The sequence below is a fragment of the Eretmochelys imbricata genome, chromosome 14 (genome assembly GCF_965152235.1).
Source record: "Eretmochelys imbricata isolate rEreImb1 chromosome 14, rEreImb1.hap1, whole genome shotgun sequence".
NCBI classification, from domain to species: domain Eukaryota; kingdom Metazoa; phylum Chordata; order Testudines; family Cheloniidae; genus Eretmochelys; species Eretmochelys imbricata.
In genome coordinates this window covers 46,831,554-46,853,798 of record NC_135585.1, presented here as the reverse complement: position 1 = coordinate 46,853,798, position 22,245 = coordinate 46,831,554, and the positions used below count along the sequence as shown (strand labels likewise).

The following is a 22,245-nucleotide window of genomic DNA, read 5'->3' as shown; positions in this document are numbered from 1 at the left end:
AGTAAATCTTCAAAACTGAATTATGACATTGAAAATGTTCATAATGCATCACGTTTAAAACAAACAGTAGTCCTAGCAATGCCATGTGATGTGCCTCCCCTCACACGCTGCTCAGCCAGCTCTTCAAGAAATTAGGTTCAATCGCTAATATCAAGGAATTGGACCAATCGGTCACTATTTTTACAGAAAAAAGGAGTACTGGTGTCACCTTAGAGACTAACCAATTTATTTGAGCATAAGCTTTGGTGAGCTACAGCTCACTTCATCGGATGCATTTAGTGGAAAACACAGTGAGCATTTCCACTAAATGCATCCGATGAAGTGAGCTGTAGCTCACCGAAGCTCATGCTCAAATAAATTGGTTAGTCTCTAAGGTGCCACCAGTACTCCTCTTCTTTTTGCGAATACAGACTAACACGGCTGCTCCTCTGAAACCTATTTTTACAGAGCATTCCAGAAGGTGGTGGACAGAACCCAGAGGAATGGTGATGAATTTCCTGGAGCAACTTTCTTTTCTTTGTACTCTAAACCTCACATGACAACAAAAATAGCACCCTTTCGACTGATTTATGGCCGAGAAGAAAGGTCTCCCAATAAAACTTCACCAAATTTCATGTTTTGTGTCATTAAGTGCCAGTATATTAAGTTAATTTGTGATGATTCAGTAAAGGAATACAACCCCTTCTCTCTTTCTTTATCAAACTACATTTGTTGTGTCCTTATAACCAAGAACGTGGAAAGCCTGGCAGTACTTTGAAATCAACAGTGCACACTCAAAGTACATTGCCTGCAAATAATATTTCTAAAGAAAAATAAATAAAAAAAATGAGATTGTAGAAGACATTATTGTATATAGCAGGGGTAGGCAACCTATGGCACGTGTGCCAAAGGCAGCATGCGAGCTGATTTTCAGTGGCACTCAGACTGCCCGGGTCCTGGCCACCGGTCCGGGGAGCTCTGTATTTTAATTTAATTTTAAATGAAGCTTCTTAAACATTTTAAAAACCTTATTTACTTTACATACAACAATAGTTTAGTTATATATTATTGACTTATAGAAAGAGACCTCCTAAAAATGTTAAAATATATTACTGGCACGTGAAACCTTAAATTAGAGTCACTAAATGAAGACTCGGCACACCACTTCTGAACGGTTGGCGACCCCTGGTATCTAAGAATACAGCATTTGAGGTTGGGGACCGCGTTTTGTGAGAAAAAGAAAGGAAGGGTCATATCTTGATTACCGATTATGTGCAGCTAGAAAGTGAATTAATGCTGACAGAACTTCAAAGAATATTATATAATCTTGTATGAGTTAATTTAAATATATTGCTTCATTAATTCTATCATTTTTTCACCTATTAATTTTCAAAGGTGTAGTGCAGGAGGTGGGTGTATGTGCCCTGCCTTCCAGAGAGAACCAGTCAAGACAATAAAGAGGACCGGGGGGAGAGAGAGAGAGAGCAGCTGCACATGTGTGTAGTTGTGATGTTTATGACACACGTACATTATAACTGAACAACCCCATCGGACAATTTAATAGTTTATTTTGTGAAGATAAATATTTTGGATTTCTTGAAATTCCACAGTTGAAATACAAATGATGTTATTTAGAGAAGTTAAACTTCAATACAGATTTGAGGGAAGAATCAGAAAATAAATGTAAATTATTCCATTTCTAAAAATACGTTTAGATGCTCGTTTCTGAAATACTGTTGAAATGTAAACTGAAATATTCTTGTATTTACACCTTGTTACAATAATATTTTCTAAATTAGAATAATCTTTTTTCTTTCCTATTTTAGATTGAGATTTCACAGGGCTAGAAAATTCTGGCAGGAGTGAATGACCCCATCCCCCACCATCTGCTGCCCCTGGGGCAGGGGACGGGGCAAGGTGAGGGCTGGGGGTTGCCAGGTGTCCGGTTTTCGACTGGACCCTCCAGTGGAAAAGGGAAACAGGCAGCGTCCGGTCAGCAGAAAAACTCCAGTAGCTGCAGTAACCGGCCCCCACCACAGGGGAGCGGGAGGAGCAGCAGCGCTGGGGGGGGTCGGTCTGTGCCGCGGGGTCACTGTCAGGGACCGAGATTCCCCCCGGCCGGAGCGGGAACCGGGCAGATGATCAGGGGAGCAGCGTTTGTACCCCCAGCGTTGAGACCGGGATAGAAATAAGGGCGGAGCGTCCCGGAGAAGGTGTCAGTGAACGTGAAGAGATGGGACCCGTCAGTCACATTGTAAAACGAGACCTCGCCCGCCCCATAGTCCAGGAAAATCCCCACCCGGCCGGGCCGGACGCTCACGGGGAGGGGAGTCCACAGGGAGGTGAGGGCCACGTATCCGCCGTCCCTCAGCCGCACGGCCCAGTATCCATCCTCAGGTGTGTGTGTGACCCACTCCTCCCTGCTCACAGATTCCCGACAAACCCCCAGAGTCCATCTCGTCTTGTCTCCCACCCCCACCTCCCAGTAACGCCTCCCGCCCGTGAACCCCTCAGCGCCCAGGACACAGGCACAAGGATCAAATCTCTCAGGCTTGTCGGGCAGATCCTGGCATCTGTCTCCGCGTCTCACACGTTTCCGATCCTCAGACAGGACGAGGTAGCGATTTGCCGTGTCTGGATCCAGAGTCACGTCCACTGGGGAGAGAGTCACAGAGTCAGGGCCGGGGGCAGGGGCTGGTCACTGGGATCAAAGGGAAATTAACCTGCGTCCCCATTAATCGCTGGGGGGGGGTTGTTGCCTGAGGGGAGTCAGGGCCCCTTTGTCTGTGAGGAGACAATGGGGGGAAAGGGCAGGAGGAGCGGGGGTGGGTGGGGAGGTGTCAGTGGGGGGTGGGGAGGGGCTGATGCTGGGAGAGGAAAGGGGAGGGGCAGGTGACAGGAGTAGAGGGGGGACGGGTAGAGGGGTGGGGCAGGCACAAGGGCAATGAGGGGACAAGGGAAGGGGCAGGCACCATAAGAACAGAGGGGGGGTGAAGGGCAGGATCCTGGGGGCTCCATGGGAGAAGAAGGGGATGGACCCCAGGGGGCAGAGAGGTGTGAGGGAATGGGGGAGCTCCAATGGGGCAGGGGAAATCAAGGGGAGGGTGAGCTGCCAGGGGGTGAGATGATGAGCAGTGGGGAGGTGGAACCATGGGGGGGAGCGAATGGGCAGGCACTGGTGCCGGGCGGCAGAATGGGGGTGAGGGAGCAGGTGAGCCAAAGGGGGGCAGAGAGAGGGGTGTGGAGAAGGGCAGGACGTAGGGGGGCAGAGGAGTGTGAAGGGAGATGTGGGCACCAGGGGGGCAGAGGGAGGATGAAGGCAGGGGTGGGATGCAGAGATTAGGAGAGGGGGAGGGGAGGGGCGGGGCAGTGCTGAGGTGAGGGGAAGGGCAGAGAACAGGGGTCTAAAGGGAGGCAAGGGAAGGGATTTGCACCAGGTGGGCAGAGGGGGCAAAGGAAATGGCAGGCACCAGGGAGGCAGATGGGGCAAGGGTAGAGCTGGGACTTGGGGCAGAGGAGGAGCTGGCACCAGGGGACTAGAGGGGTGGTGAGGGGTGCAGGTGTCATGGAGCCAGAAGGCGAGGGGAGGGGCAGAGTGAGAAATAAAGAGAAGGTGGCATGGATGATGGTGGCAGAGGGGTGAGAGGAGAGTGGGGTCAATGGGGCAGAGGGTGGTGAGAGGGTAGGCACCAGGGAGGAAGGGGACAAGGGGAGGGTGAGGTGTTGGGGGGCAAGGGGAAGGGGTCGGCACCAGAAGTGTGCAGGGGGTAAGGGAAAGGGTAGGTGCCAGGGGGATTGAGGGGGTTGAGCAGAAGGGCAGACACAGGGAGGGCAGAGCAGGGGAGGGACAAGAACCAGGGGGCAGAGAGGGGCGAGGAGAGAGGCAGGGGCAGGTGGATAGAGGGAGGTGTTAGGAGACGGCATTCGGGAGAGGCAGGTGCCAGGGGGTCAGAGTGGGGTTAGAGGAGGGGTGGGCACAGGGGGGTGAGGGAAGGGGTGCGTGCCAGGGGTCAGAGAGGGCGGAGAGAGAGGCAGGTGCCAGGAGGGCTGAGGGGAGTAAGAAGGGCAGAAGCCAGGACAGCAGAAGAGGGTGAGGGGTGGGACGGCCATCAGGGGGCAGAGGGGGTGATGGATGTGGCAGGCACCAGGGAAGCAGATAGGAGTGACCTAACAAACCCATGGGGCACAGGCCCACACCCTGCCTGTGCAGATAGAGCATGTCCCTCAGGGATCAGGGCACATGACAACTGCAGCACAAACACCTTCTCCTTGCTAAGGGAACATTTGTTTTAGGTGAGCTGCGCTGTACAGGAGCAACCCACCCCGTTCTGCCCTCAACATTGAGCGACTGCCCAGAAACAGCCCCACATTTCTTACATTTTACAAACCTTCACCCCCTTTAACAGCCCCTCCACCCACACTCCCAGGATTCTATCTAGCACTATATGTCCCCTTCCCCATTGTCAAACACACAGACAATCCCCGTGGCAAGCAGGCCCCTGAGCCCTGCTACTGACAACTACACAGCTCAGGGCTGAACTAAGGGATGCAGGATCCCTCAAGGTACACCTGCACCTCTCTCCTTTCATCACATGCCTGGGCGGGGGGACGGGACTCAGATCTGGATCTCCTCAGATCACAAGCACAGCTCTACCAAGCTGCTCCAGCCAATGTCTCCACCAGTCAACCCAGCTGCACCTAACACAGTGACTGCAGCTGGGGCATGCAGAGATGTGTATAATTATAATTTTCAGACTGGAGCACCCACGGAAAAAAATAGTGGGTGCTCAGCACCCACCAGCCACCCGCCGATCAGGTGTTCAGAGGGCCCTGCAGATCAGCTCCTCCCCCACAGCACCTCCTACCTGCAGCTGATCAGCGGCAGGCAAGGGGTTCTGGGGTGGAGGGGAGGAGCAGGGGCGGGAAGAGGCAGAGGAAGGGCAGGGCGTGCTTGGGGGAGGGGGCTGAACTGGGGCGGGAGAGGCAGGGTGGCGGTGTAGCCTTGGGGAAGGGGGCAGAGCAGGGGCTGGAAGAGGTGGAGCGAGGGTGGGGCCTTGGGGAAAGGGGCAGAGCCACGGTGGAACACCCCACCGGGGAAAGCTGAAAGTTGGCACCTGTGAAATTCAAGAATTTAGAGATGTGCCCTGGAAGCTGTGGTTGAGAACACAGTGTAGCCGTGTTCAGCAATTCACTACAGAAACTTTCTGCTTTGTTTTATTAAAAGTTTTATTCCTAACAAACTGGTTTGTTGTTTATTGAACCCCAAGATCATTACATGGTGTCAGAAGTGCTGAACGAGAAGGAGACTGCAGTCATTTTGAAGTTAACTCCTGTGTTTGCAACTGAAAGCGGAGGCAAGGGGAGTACATGCAGCAGCAAACAGAGAAGAACAAAGGCTTTTGTATGTATTTTGTGAGCAAAATAGTAGCTCAAATAGCTTAAAATGGGGAAAAAAGCCAAAAATGGATGTGTCGCAACTTCCATTCAGTCTGCAATTGTCAGGCAATGTTGCAGAGAACTGGAAAAAATTCAGAAAGAGATTTGACTTGTATTTAGTAGCCAGAGGGGCAGAAGAGAAAAATGATCAAGTAAAATGATCAATCTTTTTGCCTGTTGTTGAGGCGGAAGCATTGGATATTTAGAACAGCTTTGCGTTTGAAGAAGGTGAAAGCATGAAGTTAAGTAAAATACTGACTAAATTGGAGGAACATTACATGCCAAAAAGGAATTGAGAAGTGCAAACAACGAGCATGAGAGGTGCTGTATTGACCACGGATCAATCACATCATCACTAAAGTGGTAGAAAACTGCTGTTCATGCTTGAAATACAAGCCAACAAGGGAACAAGCAGAGCCACTGTGACCTCATCCAGTTCCACAAAGACCTTCTGAGAAGGCAGGTACTGATGTATTTACCTGGCAATCAAAGGATTATTTCATAGTCACAGAGGATTATTCTCTGTATCCAGAAATTTGCACACTGCACAGTACTAGTGGTAAGTCAGTGATAGATGACATGAAGGGAATCCTCTCCAGACATGGAATTCCAGATGAAGTCTTTAGCGATAATGGGCTGCAATTTTCCATTGCAGATTTTAGGCAATTTGCCATGGATTGTAGTCCAGACAAATCAAGGGGACACATTTTGATGCAATCAAAGGGATCTATGTATAATCCCAGAAAGTTCCAATACATTGACAGTCGACATGGACTCTGGCATTTCCCAACTGACTGATCCTTTACCATCAACAGGCAAAGGAGAACAACTCAGACTCCAATGAGAAGATCAGAGAGGGAGATTAAATGTCCTGAAAGGCCCATAGAGACTTGCTAACCTGCCTGGAGAAGAGAAATTTGAGGAAAATGAGTGGTAAAGACTCACTCCAGAGAGATGTCCTGGTAACCTCACCTCTCTAGGTAATTTATGAGGTGATTTATGGAAATAGACTAGATGGGTTGAGAATTTAATGCATGTGCTATTGGGTAGTTGTTAACTCTTATATACATATATAGAAACAGCTAATTGTTTTTTTTAAGAGGGAAGATATAGAGATACGTTTGTGGAAGATTATAACTAAGGGCTTGGCTACACTTGCGAGTTAGAGCGCATTAAAGCAGCCCCGGGCGCCCGAGCTCACTCCCCGTCCACACTGGCAAGGCATGTAAAGCGCTCTGACTCCGCAGCTAGAGCGCTCCTGGTACTCCACCTCGGCGAGTGGAATAACGTTTGCTGCGCCTTGGCTACAAGGCCCAGGCGTCAGTGTGGACGAGGTGTTGCGTTACTGCGCTCTGATCGGCCTCCGGAAACGTCCCATAATCCCCTTAAGTCACGTGGCCACTCTTCTCATTGTTTTTGAATCACTGCAGGAATGCGGATGTGCCCTTTCAAAGCTCCGTTTCTGACAACCAGCTACTTCTCTGCTCCGAGACAAAGCAAACATCAGTGTGGAGTGCTGTGTGAGAGAGAGAGAGGTGGGGGGGGGGAAGGGGGGTCTGCTGCTGTCTGAACTTACAAGACAGCCTGCTGACATGCTCTCAGCCTCCCCCAGAAAACACTCTCTCTCTCTCTCTCCCCACATACACACAACACACTCCCGGTCACACTCCCCCCCCCCATTTGAAAAGCACCTTGCAGTCACTTGCATGCTGGGAAAGCTGCCCATAAGGCACCGCTCCCAATGCCGCTGCAAGTGCCGCAAATGTGGCCACGCCCAGCGCGCTTGGAGCTGTCAGTGTGGACAGACTGCGGCGCTTTCCCTAGTGCACTCTCCAAAGGCTGGTTTAACTCAAAGTGCTCTACATCTGCAAGTGTAGCCATGCCCTTCGAGATGCTCCCTCATGAGGGACAGTATTATGAGCATCAGAATTTAGAGATGTGCCCTGGAATCTGAGGTTGAGAATTCAGTGTAGCTGTGTTCAGCTCTTCACCACAAAAGCTGTCGAGTTTGTTTTATTAAAAGGTTTATTCCTTTCCCTTTCACTGAGTTGTTGTTTAATGAGCCCCAAGATCATTACAGAAACCCCAGCAGGAGGGAACCAAAATGCCCAAGAAGCTGTGCAGGCAGCCCCAGGGGTGGAGTGGGTCACTAGGGGTATGTCTTCACTACCCGCCAGATCGGCGGGGATCAATTTATCACGTCTAGTCCAGACGGGATAAATCTGTCCCCAAGCGCTCTCCCATCGACTCCCGTACTCCTGCGCCGTGAGAGGCAACGGGGGAGCGGCAGCAGTCGACTCAGCGCAGTGAAGACGCCGCGGTAAGTCAATCTAAGTACGTCGACTTCAGCTTTTATTCACGTAGCTGAAGTTGCGTAACTTAGATCGATCCCCCGCAGTGTAGACCAGGCCTATAAGGCCTTCCCCAAGGGTACAGAATGAAGAAGCCAGCAAATATCCTCCCATCCTCATTGTAAGAGGAGGTCTCCCTCTCAGCCTGAGTCAGATGTGTCTAGTGCAGTATGAATGACTTGTGGGTTTTCATTTCATAACCAGAGAGAGTCGGGGATTCATGATCTGTTTGTGCCTGAAGAGTCTGATCTGCGACTTTCAGTCAGTCTGGCAGTGCGGTAGATAGGAATTTGGTAGTGTCCCTTTAAAGAGTTTGTGAGCCCTGTAATGGCGCTCGCCGTGTTCTTTGTCTTAGAAGCCTCCAGTCACTGCAGCAGCGTGTGTGTAGCTAGACCTGACAAGATTGTGTCTAGGTAGCAAACATGGCTACTGGGGACCCAGACGTCCCCTGTGGTTTCTCCATGTGGCTGGTTGTGAGCAGGTTGAGCAGACGTGGCTTATAAGACAAGGCAGTGATGTGAGATGGACGATGACCAACAATAGCAACAGCAGCAAACCCAGCGAGGAGGCTGGAGCTCCTACCTGACGCCAGCCGGTGAACCTGTAGAGCGAGGCAGAGAGCGACGTAGCCCGGCAGAGCGGAGCTCACTGTGGAGCCGGGGGAGAACGAGGGAACCTTCCCCGTCATCGTAGCTTGGTCTGGGGAACAGCAGAAATAACAAACCAGATGGTGAGTGAGTGTGATGCAGCGACAGGACAGTGCCACGGGGCAGTGGGGAGGAGGTAACAAGCCTCACAGCTGCCTACAATGCACCCGAAGAGAAGGGATTTCCCCCACAGTCCTCGTCTGCCCTGGCTCTGAGCAGGGTTAGATGTCACTCTGCCAGCAACCGGTCCATAGCTCACACCATGGCTGCACCTCATATTTAGATTGTAATACACTCTCGAGAGCAGGGACGGTCCCTCACTATTGGTGTATCCAGCACCCAGCACAAAGGGATCCCCATCTCAGTTGGGGCATTCAGACACCGCTGTGGAATGGGACATATTAAGGAAAACAAGCCAGCGTGGCATAAATGGCCACTGATTGCTGTGGTAAAGGGGCTCCATCGCCTGACCACACCTGTCCCAGGTCAGGGCTCTCTGGGGATCTCCCAGATCAGTCCCCGGCCCTGGTGATTTTACATGTCAGTGACCCACCCTCATTGCCTCCGGCCTGGGTGCAAATGTCAGGGATGAATTCTGACCAGGGTCACCCCAGCTCTGTGCCCCCTGGGATCTGTAACATTGAAACCTCTCTCAGGGGAGATTTACACTGCAGCTGGGAGCGAGCTTCCCCCCGGAGGGCGGGGGGGATAGATAGCCATGTGATAGCTCTCCTGGTGCTAACACACCTAAACTAGCACGTAGCACTAACTGGGGTAGCGGAGCCAGCAGCTCGGGTGACGTGCCTGAAAACAAACCCGCCTGGACCCCCCCCCCCCAGATACGTACTTGGGTGGCTAGCTCAAGCCCCCACCCATGCTACCCTCAGCTACACCACTACTTTCATTGCACTAGCTTGAGCAGAGGGAGCACGTGTCTGTCTGTCTGTCTATGGTGGGAATCGCACCTCCCAGCCGCAGTGTGGACGTACCCTCAGAGACAAAGAGCTTTAGGCTCACGCCGCACCCAGCCGTGTGGCCCCGGCCAGGCTGGGCGGTGGTGTAAAACCCTCCCAGGGAACCAGGCTGTGCCTGTAACTTCCCCTACGCTGGGACAGCCGCCGGGGCCAGTGTTGCCCACAGAGCGGCCAGCACTGGCCAGGAAGGGGCCTGACCAGGGCTCCAGGGCTCAGACTCGCGGCCTCCCCCCAGTGACGCCCACTGACAGAGCTCTGGGGGGCGGTGAAGCTCCCCCTGCCCTGGCAGACACCTGTAATATGGGCAGCGGCGGTAACAGCACCTGCCCTCCCCCGGGGCGATGGCCCTGCAGGCTGGGGTGGGGCTGGGAGGGATTCACCGAGTCTGGAAATAACAAAGTGGGGGGGGGGGAACCCGGCCATTCCCTGCGGGGAGCTTGCGCCATAAGGCCCCAGGTCACTCACCGAGGCTGCAGCCCCGGTTCCGCACACGGGGTCACGGAGCCGGAGGGCTGGAGACCGGCCCCGCCATCCTTATTTGTGTGAATTTGTAGCTGAATTGACGGGGCCGAGCCCCCCCCGCTTCAAAACTGAAAGTACCAACGTAGCGGAAACTTAAAGTAACGGTCCGTGGCCCGGGCTGGGTGGGGCGGAGCAAATTGCTCTTAAAGTCCCAGCTCCCCCCCCCCCCAGGGGCTCGGAGCTGGCGGGGTTGGGGCTGGCGCGGGGGCAGTTCGCCGGGGGAGCCAGTGTCGGGGTGTCAATGCCCCCCCCGGCTCCTGTTCCTGCCCCCCAGGGATCGCTGGGCTCTCAGTAATTCCCCCGCCCAGCCCCGTCCCCACAGCCCTGTTGGGGGGGGGGGGGACGAAGCACCAGCAGCAAAAAGCACCAGCCAGGTCACCCCCCCCCCCCGCCCTGGGTGGAGGCAGAATGAGGACGGGGGATGCTGCGGGGGGAGGGGAGCTGAAATCCGGAGTGACTGAGTGGGACCGGGGTGGGAAGCAGGAGCGGATCAATGGGGGGGCGCGGGGGGGTCAGATCGGACTGAAGGGGACTCGGGACCTGCCCGGCTGCAGCTGGTCCCTCCCTGGAGGGAGTTTTAATGGCCAGTCTGAGCTCCAGGGAAATCTCGGGGGCGGGGCTGGTGCAGAAGGAGGAGGCTGGGAGGAGGCAGCGGGGGGGGTCCCGTCGCTGTTCCGCAGTCACCAGCAGCCCGGAGAGGCGGAGTCCCGGGGGCTTCCTGGGCTCTGAGCCACGAGCTGGATTCTCATAAATCACCGGAGTGCCCCTCCCCCCAGCCCCGCCCCTTCCCAAACAGGAGCGGGGGGAGGGGGAGCAGAGCCCAGATCCGGGGCCGTCTCCTTGCTGTTCAACGCAGATGCCTCCAGCCACTGACACCCCCTGCAGCCCCTCATCTCCCCAGCAGCCCTGAGTCACAGCAGCACCCCGTGACTCCAACCTGATGGGTCAAAGGGGAGGGTTTGCAGGATCGGGCCCTTGTTGGCTTACTCCTATATTATTGCTCCCTGTTCCATACAGCAGGAGGAGGGATCCAGGAAGGGGGTCTGGGGGAGGGGGAGACTCCAGCCCTGAAGCCCAGGTCGGGAAGGGGCTGAGATCCAGGCAGCTGAAGCTGGTCAGCACGTCAGGAACTGCTTCACATCGGAATTTGCTACTAGTAGCAAAAAGCTAAACTCACTTGGTTTGCAGTAGCAGTCCTCTAACTGCCTATAGACACCTGCCCTGTTGCCTCCCACAAGGCACCCGCACAGCTGTGTCCTACCCACTCCCTAACACTCATGAACCTGGGGAACGTAGGTGCTCCTCTGCTTTTATCTTCCCTTCGGGGCCCAATTCAGCCCATCTGCTCAGAGACAGACCAGCAGATCTTAGTTAGTCTGGAAGGTGCCACAAGTACTCCTCCTTCTTTTTATTAATAGTTCTGAGATTGCTTCAGCCAGTTCCTTAAGTGCCCACAGGTGAATTTCATCAGGCACCACCAACTTGAATACACCTAGCTTATCTAAATATTCTTTAACCAGTTCTTTCCCTATTTGGGCTGGCATTCCTCCCCCCTTGCTGTTAATATTAATTATGTTGAGTATCTGGTCACAGTTAAACTTTTCAGTGAAGAATGAAGCAAAATAGGCATGATCCACCCCAATGTCAGTGACTAGGACATGGGCAATTATGCCTAGTGGTCAGAGCAGGAGTCAGTAGCCAGGAGTCAGAGCCCAGGGTCAAAACATGAGTCAGGGGCTTGATGCCAGAGCTAGGCATTAGAGCTGAGGTCAGACGTCAGGAATCTGAGTCAAGGGGTCAGACTTGGGTTAGCTAGAACAAAGCAAAACGGACAGGGCAGAAGCTATCACAATCATGGGCTATACTTTGAGCAGCCTCTGAACTGCAGCTGGGCTTAAGAGCCGGTCTGCTGAATTTTGCAACCAATCAGGTGCTGTAGCCTATCAAGCAGCCTAGTCCAGACCAGCTGCACTTATTAGGTTGCCCAGAGACTGGTTCTGCTGCAGGCTCTGATTCCTGATACTCAGCTGTCTTGAGGTTTTCAGTTATTAGCTCTCCTTTTTTGCTAAGTAGGGGGGCCTACACTTTCCTTCATCTTTCTCTTGCTCCTAACATATTTAGAGAACCTCTTCTTACTGCCTTTTTTGTCCCTAGCTAGCTAGGTAGGACTTGGCTTCTGACTTGGCCTTTCTCACTTTGTCCCTAGATGCCTGTGCTAGTCTCCTGTACTCATTCTTAGCAACTTGTCCATGTTTCCACTTTTTCCTGGATTCTCTTTTGATTTTCAGGTCATTAAAAAGCTCCTGATGGAGCCATATTGGCCTCTTACTGTTCTTCCAATCTTTCCTTCGCATCAGGATAGCTTGCTGTTGCACCTTTAGTAGACTCTCTTTGACAAACTGCTAGCTCTCCTGAGCTCCTTTTTCCTCTAGATTTTCTTCCCATGGGACCAGGGTGAAAGTAACATTAAGCACTTAGCAGTACAGGGCCCTGGTTCTGGGCCCCTGGAAGGGGCGGGGCCTCAGGCAGAAGGGGCAGGACTGGGGGGTCATCCTGGCCTGGCCCGTGCTGCCTAGGGTTCCGGCAGCGATTTAAAGGGCCCAGAGCTCCGGTCACTGACACTGCAGTGGTGGTTGGGAGCTCCGGGCCCTTTTAAATCGCTGGCCCTGGAGCAGCTGCCCCTTCCTCCCCACACACAATGGTGGCTGGGGGGGGAGGGGGCGGTGGCCAAAGGGGCAACAACGTTAAAGCGCTTTAAGCAGGTTCCTTAAAGCGCTGCAGCAGCTGTGCTTTAATGTCAGCTGCATATGGGCCGGTACCGACGGCCACTTTTTATCGGTATGCCATACCGGCCTGTACCGGCCTGTACCTGCCTACTTTCACCCCTGCATGGGACCTTAGCTGCTAGTTCTCTGCGTTTGTTAAAGTCTGCTTTCAGAGTCCATTTTCCTTATTCTGCTACTGTCATAAATAGAAAGGGAAGGCAAACCACCTTTAAATCCCTCCTGGCCAGAGGAAAAACCCTTTCACCTGTAAAGGATGAAGAAGCTAGGATAACCTCGCTGGCACCTGACCAAAATGACCAATGAGGAGACAAGATACTTTCAAAGCGCGGGGAGGGGGTGAAAACAAAGGGTCTCTGTCTGTGTGTTGCTTTTGCCGGGACCAGAGCAGGAATGCAGGTCAGAACTCCTGTAAAGGGCTAATAAGCAATCTACTTAGTTAGATATGCGTTAGATTCTGTTTTGTTTAAATGGCTGAGAAAAGAAGCTGTGCTGAATGGAATGGAGATTCCTGTTTTTGTGTCTTCTTGTAACTTAAGGTTTTGCCTAGAGGGATTCTCTGTGTTTTGAATCTAATTACCCTGTAAGGTATTTACCATCCTGATTTTACAGAGGTGATTCTTTTTACTTTTTCTTCTATTAAAATTCTTCGTTTAAGAATCTGAATGCTTTTTTAATTGTTCTTAAGATCCCAGGGTTTGGGTCTGTGTTCATCTATGCAAATTGGTGAGGATTTTTATCAACCCTTCCCCAGGAAAGGGGGTGTAATGTTTGGGAGGATTTTGGGGGGAAAGACGTTTCCAAACGGACTCTTTCCCAATTATATCCCTGTTAGACGTTTGGTGGTGGCAGTGATAAAGTCCAAGGGCAAAAGGTAAAATAGTTTGTACCTTGGGGAAGTTTTAACCTAAGCTGGCAAAAGTAAGCTTAGGAGGTTTTCATGCAGGTCCCCACATCTGTACCCTAGAGTTCAGAGTGGGGAAGAAACCTTGACAGCAGGTTAGACAAACACCTGTCAGGAATGGTCTAGATAATACTTAGTTCTGCCATAAGTGTAGGGGACTGGACTAGATGACCTCTTGAGGTCCCTTCCAGTCCTATGATTCGAATGGAAGCATTCTAACCAAAGGACTGAGGACCTTCCCATGATTTGGAAGCAACCAGAGACTTAACAAGCCAGCAGTTTATTCCATCACTGCTACAAGCCTGAACCAAGAACTTTGCAATTATTGTGTGTATTTTATTCCTTTAATCAATTTTAACTGACACCTTTCTTTCTTTTTATAAATAAACCTTTAGATTTTAGTTACTAAAGAATTGGCAACAGTGTGATTATTGGGTAAGATGTGTTGTATATTAACCTGTGTGTGTGGCTGGCTCTTTGGGACCAGAAGAACCTTTTATTTGATTAAATTGGTTTTAAAGACCCACTCATCTTTAAATCTATTTTTTTTTTTTTTGGGTGGTGACACAAGGACTAGAATACCTAAGGAAACTGCTTTTCTGAATTGTTAGCCAGTGTGGTGAAACAGAAGTTTGCTTTTGTCGCTGGTTTGGTATATCTTATGGGAGAATAACCACCAGTTTTTGGGTGTATCTGCCCTATTTTTCAGTAGTTTGTCCTGAATTTGGTATCCTCAATTGTGACCCATGGAGGCACGGTGACACCCCCTCAAAGAATTCTGGTAAATTGGTGAGACATGATTTCCATTTACAAAATCCATGTTGATTCTTCCCCAACAAATGATGTTTATCTATGTGTCTGATAATTCTGTTTTTTAATATGGTTTGCCTGGTACTGAAATCAGGCTTACTGGCCTGTAATTGCTGGGATCACCTCTGGAGCCCTATTTAAAAATTGGCATCACGTTAGGTATGCTCCAGTCATTTGGTACAGAAGCTGATTTAAATAATAGGTTATAAACCACAGTTAGTAGTTCTGCAGTAATAAAGACCCTTGGTGCAAGTAGCTTGGTGGTGGTCTGTGCAGGCTGCTTAATTCCCAAAGAGGCCTGCCAGCCAGGGGCTCCACGAGCTGAAGGAGGAGCCCATTCACAGTCAGATATTTACCAATGAACATGACCACCATTGTCGTCGGGATAGTTTGTGCTGTAAATTGTTAGTGACAACACATTATTATGGCTCCTCAGATACTAACAATTGTTTTGTACATTAACCTGCTTACAGACATATTTTCCCATGTAATAACACAATACGATTGGATCAAAAACCCCAGTAATTACCCATAATTTCAGTGGGAAATAGGGAAAAGAACACAGGTATTTCTGAAGGAATTTTTATGGAAAAATCGTGTATTTTCATTTTAACCTTTCCCTGTGTGAAAAACTGGGGATAATATGTAGATTCACCGGCTCAGGCCACCTAGAAATCAGCAGACTGGATGAAAAGCCAAATGACTCCATCACAAGATAATTTAAGGGTGTTTATTTTCAAATAATCAAAGTAAGGAGAGGGCGCTCTGCCATAAATTGCATATAACGAATAATCTTCAAAATTAAATTGTTACTTTGAAAATGTTCATATGACATCACATTTAAAACAAACAGTAGTCCTGGCAATGCCATGTGATGTGCCTCCTCTCATACTTTGCTCAACTCTCTCTTCAAGAAGTTAGGCGAAATCACTAATTTCAAGGAATTAGACCAATCAATCACTATTCTTACAGAGCATTCCAGAAGGTGGTGGACAGAACCCAGAGGAATTGTGATGAATTTCCTGGAACAACTTTGGTTTTTTTGTACTCTAAAACTCACATGACAACAGAAATAACACCCTTTGGACTGATGTATGGCTGAGAAGAAAGGTTTCCCAATGAACTTTCACGGAATTGCAAGTGTCTTTGGAAGTACCAGAGTCTTTAATACAATTAAGTTAATTTGTAATTATTCAGTTAAGGAACACAATCCCTTCTCTATTTCTTTACCAGACTAAATTTGTTGTGTCTTTATAACGAAGAACACAAAGAGCCCTGCAGTACATTGAAATCAACAGTGGACAATGACAGCATGTTCGTTGCAAATAATATTTCTAAAAAAAATCAAACAAAAAACAATATGGTAGAAGAGATTTCTCTATATAGGAAAATAGCATTTGGGGTTGGGGACCTTGTTTTGTTAATTGATGTGAGAAGAAGAAAGGGAGGGTCATAACTTGATTACCGACTGTATGTAGCCAGAATGTTAAAAATAACGTCAATGAACAGGAACGTTGTTGTAGAACCTGGTGAGCGTTAACTGAAATATTTTGCTTAATTCTATGGCACCATTTTTTTTTCACCTGTTACTTTTCAAATGTGCAGTGCCAGTCCTGTGGGAGGTGGGTGCATGTGCCCTGCCTTCCAGAGGGAACCAGCCCAGACAATGAGGAGAGAGAGCAGCTGCACATGTGTGTTGTGTAGTTGTGATGTTTATGACACATGTTGTACATTGTAACTGAGCAAACCAGTCTGACAGTTTAATAATTATTTTGTTAGCATAACTATTTTGAATTTCTTGAAATGACGCAGTTGAAATATAAATGATGCTAGTTACAGAAGTTCAACTTGAATGGAGATTTCAGGGAAGAATCACAAAATAAATGTAAATAATTCTACTTCTTAAAGTATGTCTAGATGCTTTTTTTTGAAATACTGTTAAAATGTAAATTAAAATATTCTGATATTTACACCTTAGATCATCACATTTTCTAAATTAGAACAAGATCTCTTTTTATTTTGTCCTCTCCATAGTTTACATTGAGATTTCACAGGGGTCGAAATTTTGACAGGAGTGAATGACCCCCATCCCCCACCATCTGCTACCCCTGGGCAAGTGTCGTACCAATAAAATAAAAACCAGCAGGATCTTATTAAAGGGACAAGGCAAAATGCCACATTTATTGTAAATATAATAAAAAGAAATTCACACTGTCGTATTGTTACTTATTCCTTACTTAACTATATATATATATATTCGTTCGTTCATTCATTCATTAATTCATTCATACCAGTTCTGCATAGGAGTTCTAGTTACCAGCCTAGAAGTTGCTGGTGACAGAGTACTGGCCAGGTAACCTGTACACGAGAGTGGAGCCGAGTCCGTGTCAGATGCGCATCCGATGCTCCTGAAGGGTAGTGGCAGAACTGGAGACTCAAAGTTCTCAGTCCTTAGTGTCCATTTTCATAGGAATTTCTTCCTGTGCCAGTCCGTGGAATTTGCTTTGTCATATTGTTAGTCATGACGGCTCCAGGACGGCTGTCAGGTGCTCATCAGCTTTCTTCATCCTTTGAATTGGTCGGATGGATCCCAGTTTGCCCTCCGGTGGGGTTCTCTGGTTGTCTCCACCTGGCGTCTTCTTCGGCCAATTGATGTTAAATTTCTAGGCTGGCACTTCCCTGATTATTCAAAACCCACCATTCATTCACATACATTCCTTACTTTAATAAAAACACATTTCTCATTGCACTGAGCATTGTTATTTTATTTGAGATTCCCTGTCTCTTAACATTCCTTCGGTATTGACTTTCTTTTATCATACAAAGGTGTTATTTATTTGAGACTCCCCGTTTTTTAACATTCCTGATCCAAACTATAGAGGGTGGGAGTCTCTATCTGACATTTCTATGAGCGCCTCTCCGATTTTCGGCTCTTCGCAGGCGTTACAAAAAAGCATGCCAATCTCCATCACAAAGTATCGGTTTGCAAAGTAGAGCCAATTGAACATAACCATTTAAGAAAGTCACGTTAATTTGATTGGTTTACATTTATAAGCGTCAATCTCAATTACAATCAAGGGAAAGTGTCAATACAGAGAAAGAAAAGGAGTACTTGTGGCACCTTAGAGACTAACGTCGACTAACGTTACTCTGTTACTCTGAAACCTGTCACAATACATCGAAAGCAGAATCAATTGAGCAGTTTAGTTTTACAAGCGTGAATCTTAATAACCAGTGAGAGAAAGTATCACTTCAGAGAAAGCAGAGCCAATTGAGCGGTTTGCAAGGTACGGTTTGCAAGCTTTAATACAGAATTGTAAATCAATATTGCAGATTTACAATTATGTCAAATGGAAGAATTATAAATGTTATAAATGCAGATTTACAAATACTATAAATCAATATTGCAGGCTTACAATTTATTATGAACAGAATCACAAATATTAAGAATATGCCTACACAATCCCTGGGCAACCTTGCTGCATGGCTATTGCCAGCTGCCCCAACCCAGAGGTGGCTGCATTTCATGCACTGGGGCTGTGATATACCATAGGGATTAGGCAAGCTGAAGACTCAGAAGTAGACCTAAAAAACCTGTATCTATGGAAACTGAGGCAGTAACACACCTATCCTCCTTTCAGGTATTTTGTTCATCCCTTTCCTGGTGACACGTGAAACTGGATCATACCAACTTCAGGATAGAGACCATGCAGTTCTAACTAAGTGTCTCTACAGCACCTAGCACAGCTCTTCAGGGCAGAGACAGTCTCTTACTACACACAGATACAGCACCGAGCACAATGGGATTCTGTTCTGTGGGAGCCACACATCACTGAACATTAAATCTCACCAAATGAGGGTAAATCCATCCTCATCATCATATCCACTCATTATACTCCACACCTGAACATAGCCATTATATGAACAACATGACCCCATATCTCAATGTCTGTACTTTGACCCGTTAAACTTTTACCCCCAATCGGGGAGATTGCAGATTATGTATTCCTTACGCCATCTGTTCCTAAACCGAATTTCGCACCCCTTGAGAATCTGTACCTTATTCCCTGATAACCAGAAACTTCTATGCTTAAATTCTGTACCGTTTTCTTTTTACTTCAACATCATCTTAATAAAATTATTAAATCTGCAAATAATAGTACATCATTCATGTGTCCTGGGAGGCCCGTTAGCCCACCTTTGGGGGCTGTAAAAGCAACAATAGGGCTGCTGCAATATCAGGGTCTCCCAAATAACCTCTGATCTCCACCCAAGCCCGTGTCCCCCTTTGCAGAGCAGGGGGTTGGGAGTCAGTTTCACAAGCCACTGCTATGTAGGAAGATCACAGCTTACCTCGTCCAGGGACTTCATGGCTGCAGCACTCCTTGCGGGTCAGGTCCCTGCTCCATCTCCCCCTCTCTGTGCATTAGCTGAGGGGGGAGCCCGAACTCCCCTCTTCACACACATCATGTCTTCCCCCATTGCTAGGGCAAGGAAAAACCCGGGAAAAAAGACCGCTGCAAGGGGACTGCAATACACACAGGGGCGTGGCCATATACTCTATTAGCATCCTGATCCTGGATTGGACAAGGCACCAGAGCCTTAACTACATCCGCTGTTGAAATGAATAAACACACTTTTGCAGTGAAGACCATGCCTGGGAGACTCCTACCTCAAGCCCCTAACTTCTGGTTGAGCTAGAAATTATTTGCAACATTTAAGAGCCCACTGACTGAAAGAGATTAAACACACACAACATTTCTCCATTTTATCTTTGTGCAATTGACAGCACTCTGTGTAGTCAGGTTTCAGAGTAGCAGCCTTGTTCGTCTGTATTCGCAAAAAGAAAAGGAGGACTTGTGGCACCTAGAGACTAACCAATTTATTTGAGCATAAGCTTTCATGAGCTACAGCTCATTTCATCGGATGCATAACGTGGAAAATACAGTGAGGATGTTTTTATACACAGAGACCATGAAAAAATGGGTGTTTTATCACTTCAAAAGGTTTTCTCTCCCCCTACCCCACTCTCCTGCTGGTAATAGCTTATCTAAAGTGATCACTCTCCTTACACTTTGGAGTTGTCACTTTGGATGGGCTATCACCAGCAGGAGAGTGAATTTGTGTGGGGGGGTGGAGGGTGAGAAAACCTGGATTTGTGCTGGAAATGGCCTAACCTGATGATTACTTTAGATAAGCTATTACCAGCAGGACAGTGGGGTGGGAGGAGGTATTGTTTCATATTCTCTGTGTATATATAAAGTCTGCTGCAGTTTCCACGGTATGCATCTGATGAAGTGAGCTGTAGCTCACGAAAGCTCATGCTCAAATAAATTGGTTAGTCTCTAAGGTGCCACAAGTCCTCCTTTTCTTTTTGCGAATACAGACTAACACGGCTGTTACTCTGAAACCTCTCCTTACACTGTGTATGATAATCAAGGTGGGCCATTTCCAGCACAAATCCAGGGTTTAACAAGAATGTCTGAGGAACCAGGGGGAGGAATAAACAAGGGGAAATAGGTTACCTTGTATAATGACTCAACCACTCCCAGTCTCTATTCAAGCCTAAGTTAATTGTATCCAATTTGCAAATGAATTCCAATTCAGCAGTCTCTCGTTGGAGTCTGTTTCTGAAGTTTTTCTGTTGTAAAATTGCAACTTTGGTCACGCGATTACAGACATGAGAGAGTGAAGAAGAGTGAAGCCTGTTGATTGTTCTTTAGCCACTTGGATGTGCTGCAGTGCAGCTGCTCACAATGCCCATAGAGGCAGGGGTAGGAAAATGGCAGTCCAGCCTTAGAGTTGCTCATGCCAAGCCACTGGCCAGGAGGCCTGGACATGAGGAGGGAGCAGGGCCTTGTCAGATGCACATCTGATGCTCCTGGAAATTGGTTTGCAGAATCAGACCCCCACAGAAGCATTCACCAAACCTTCGGAAGCTGTGCACTGCTTCAGGGCAATACAATCAGTCATGTCTCTCTCCCCCCACACCCTCCACATGTGTATTCGTCAAGACCTAATCATCTTTATTTATACCTCTTCTGTAACCCTCTAACTAGTGCTTCATACACATCCCCAGGGGAAGGGGAGGGCAAATGAGTGCACCCCACACTCAGAGAGACACTGACCTGGGAGCGATTTCTAGACACGGTTGAAAATCTTTTCCAAAGGAAGGATTGTCTGTAGAAAAGTGACTATTTTTGGAATGCAAGGGTTTTTCAGGAAAGATTGTCAAGATGGTAGGAATTTCCTGGTTTCACAATATTGTTCTGACACTTTTAAAATCAATCTTTTGTTCACTGTATACTCTCTTCCATGCCTCTACCCCCTTTGACCCAAAACCTGAGTTTGTTTTGGGTTAAAGTGGGTGGAGGCATGGAAGAGTAGCAGCCGTGTTAGTCTGTATCTGCAAAAAGAAAAGGAGGACTTGTGGCACCTTAGAGACTAACAAATTTATTTCAGCGTAAGCTTTCATGAGCTACAGCTCACTTCATCGGATGCATGCAGTGGAAAATACAGCGTGGAGATTTTATATACATAGAGAACATGAAAAAATGGGTGTTACCATACAGACTGTAACAAGAGTGATCAGGAAAGGTGAGCTATTACCAGCAGGAGAGCGGGGGCTGGGGGGGGGAGGGGGCGAGGGGTGAAGAAAACCTTTTGTAGTGATAATCAAGGTGGGCCATTTCCAGCAGCTGACAAGAACAGTAGGGGGGGAAATAAGGGGAAATAGATTTACTTTGTGCAATGACACATCCCCTCCCAGTCTTTATTCAAGCCTAAATTAATTGTATCCAGTTTGCAAATTAATTCCAATTCAGCAGTCTCTCCTTGGAGTCTGTTTTTGAAGTTTATTGTTGTTGAAGAATTGCCACTTTTAGGTCTGAGTTCGAGTGACCAGAGAGATTGAAGTGTTCTCCGACTGCTTTTTGAATGTTATAATACTTGTGTCCATTTATTCTTTTACGTAGAGACTGTCCAGTTTGGCCAATGTACATGGCAGAGGGGCATTGCTGGCACATGATGGCATATATCACATTGGTAGATGTGCAGGTGAACGAGCCTCTGATAGTGTGGCTGATGTGATTAGGCCCTGTGATGGTGTCCCCTGAATAGATATGTGGACACAGTTGGCAACGGGCTTTGTTGCAAGGATAGGATCCTGGGTTAGTGGTTCTGTTGTGTGGTGTGTGGTTGCTGGTGAGTATTTGCTTCAGGTTGGGGGGCTGTCTGTAGGCAAGGACTGGCCTGTCTCCCAAGATCTGTGAGAGTGATGGGGTGTCCTTCAGGATAGGTTGTAGATCCTTGATGATGCATTGGAGAGGTTTTAGTTGGGGACTGAAGGTGATGGCTAGTGGCGTTTTGTTATCTTCTTTGTTGGGCCTGTCCTGTAGTAGGTAACTTCTGGGTACTCTTTTGGCTCTGTCAGTCTGTTTCTTCACTTCAGCAGGTGTGTATTGTGGTTGTAAGAATGCTTGGTAGAGATCTTGTAGATATTTGTCTCTGTCTGAGGGGTTGGAGCAAATGCGGTTGTATCGTAGAGTTTGGCTGTAGACAATGGATCGTGTGGTGTGTCCTGGATGGAAGCTGGAGGCATGTAGGTAAGTATAGCGGTCAATAGGTTTCCAGTATAGGGTGGTGTTTATGTGACCATCGCTTATTAGCACCGTAGTGTCCAGGAAGTGAATCTCTTGTGTGGACTGGTCCAGGCTAAGGATGATGGTGGGATGGAAATTGTTGAAATCACGGTGGAATTCCTCAAGGGCTTCTTTTCCATGGGTCCAGATGATGAAGGTGTCATCAATGTAGCACAAGTAGAGTAGGGGCATTAGGGGA

General features: G+C 48.4%; 1 protein-coding gene across 1 annotated transcript; it reads right to left on the bottom strand.

The window, feature by feature from the left end:
- Positions 1–1,560: 1,560 nt before the first annotated feature.
- Positions 1,561–10,012, bottom strand: LOC144274687 (E3 ubiquitin-protein ligase TRIM39-like). Its single transcript, XM_077833701.1, has 3 exons — positions 9,853–10,012; positions 8,349–8,465; positions 1,561–2,634 (listed from the first exon to the last, which is right to left on the bottom strand). Exons 2-3 carry the CDS (start codon positions 8,452–8,454, stop codon positions 2,075–2,077), a joined length of 666 nt encoding a protein of 221 aa, XP_077689827.1. The 5' UTR covers positions 8,455–8,465; positions 9,853–10,012; the 3' UTR covers positions 1,561–2,074.
- Between the last annotated feature and the right edge of the window lie 12,233 nt (positions 10,013–22,245).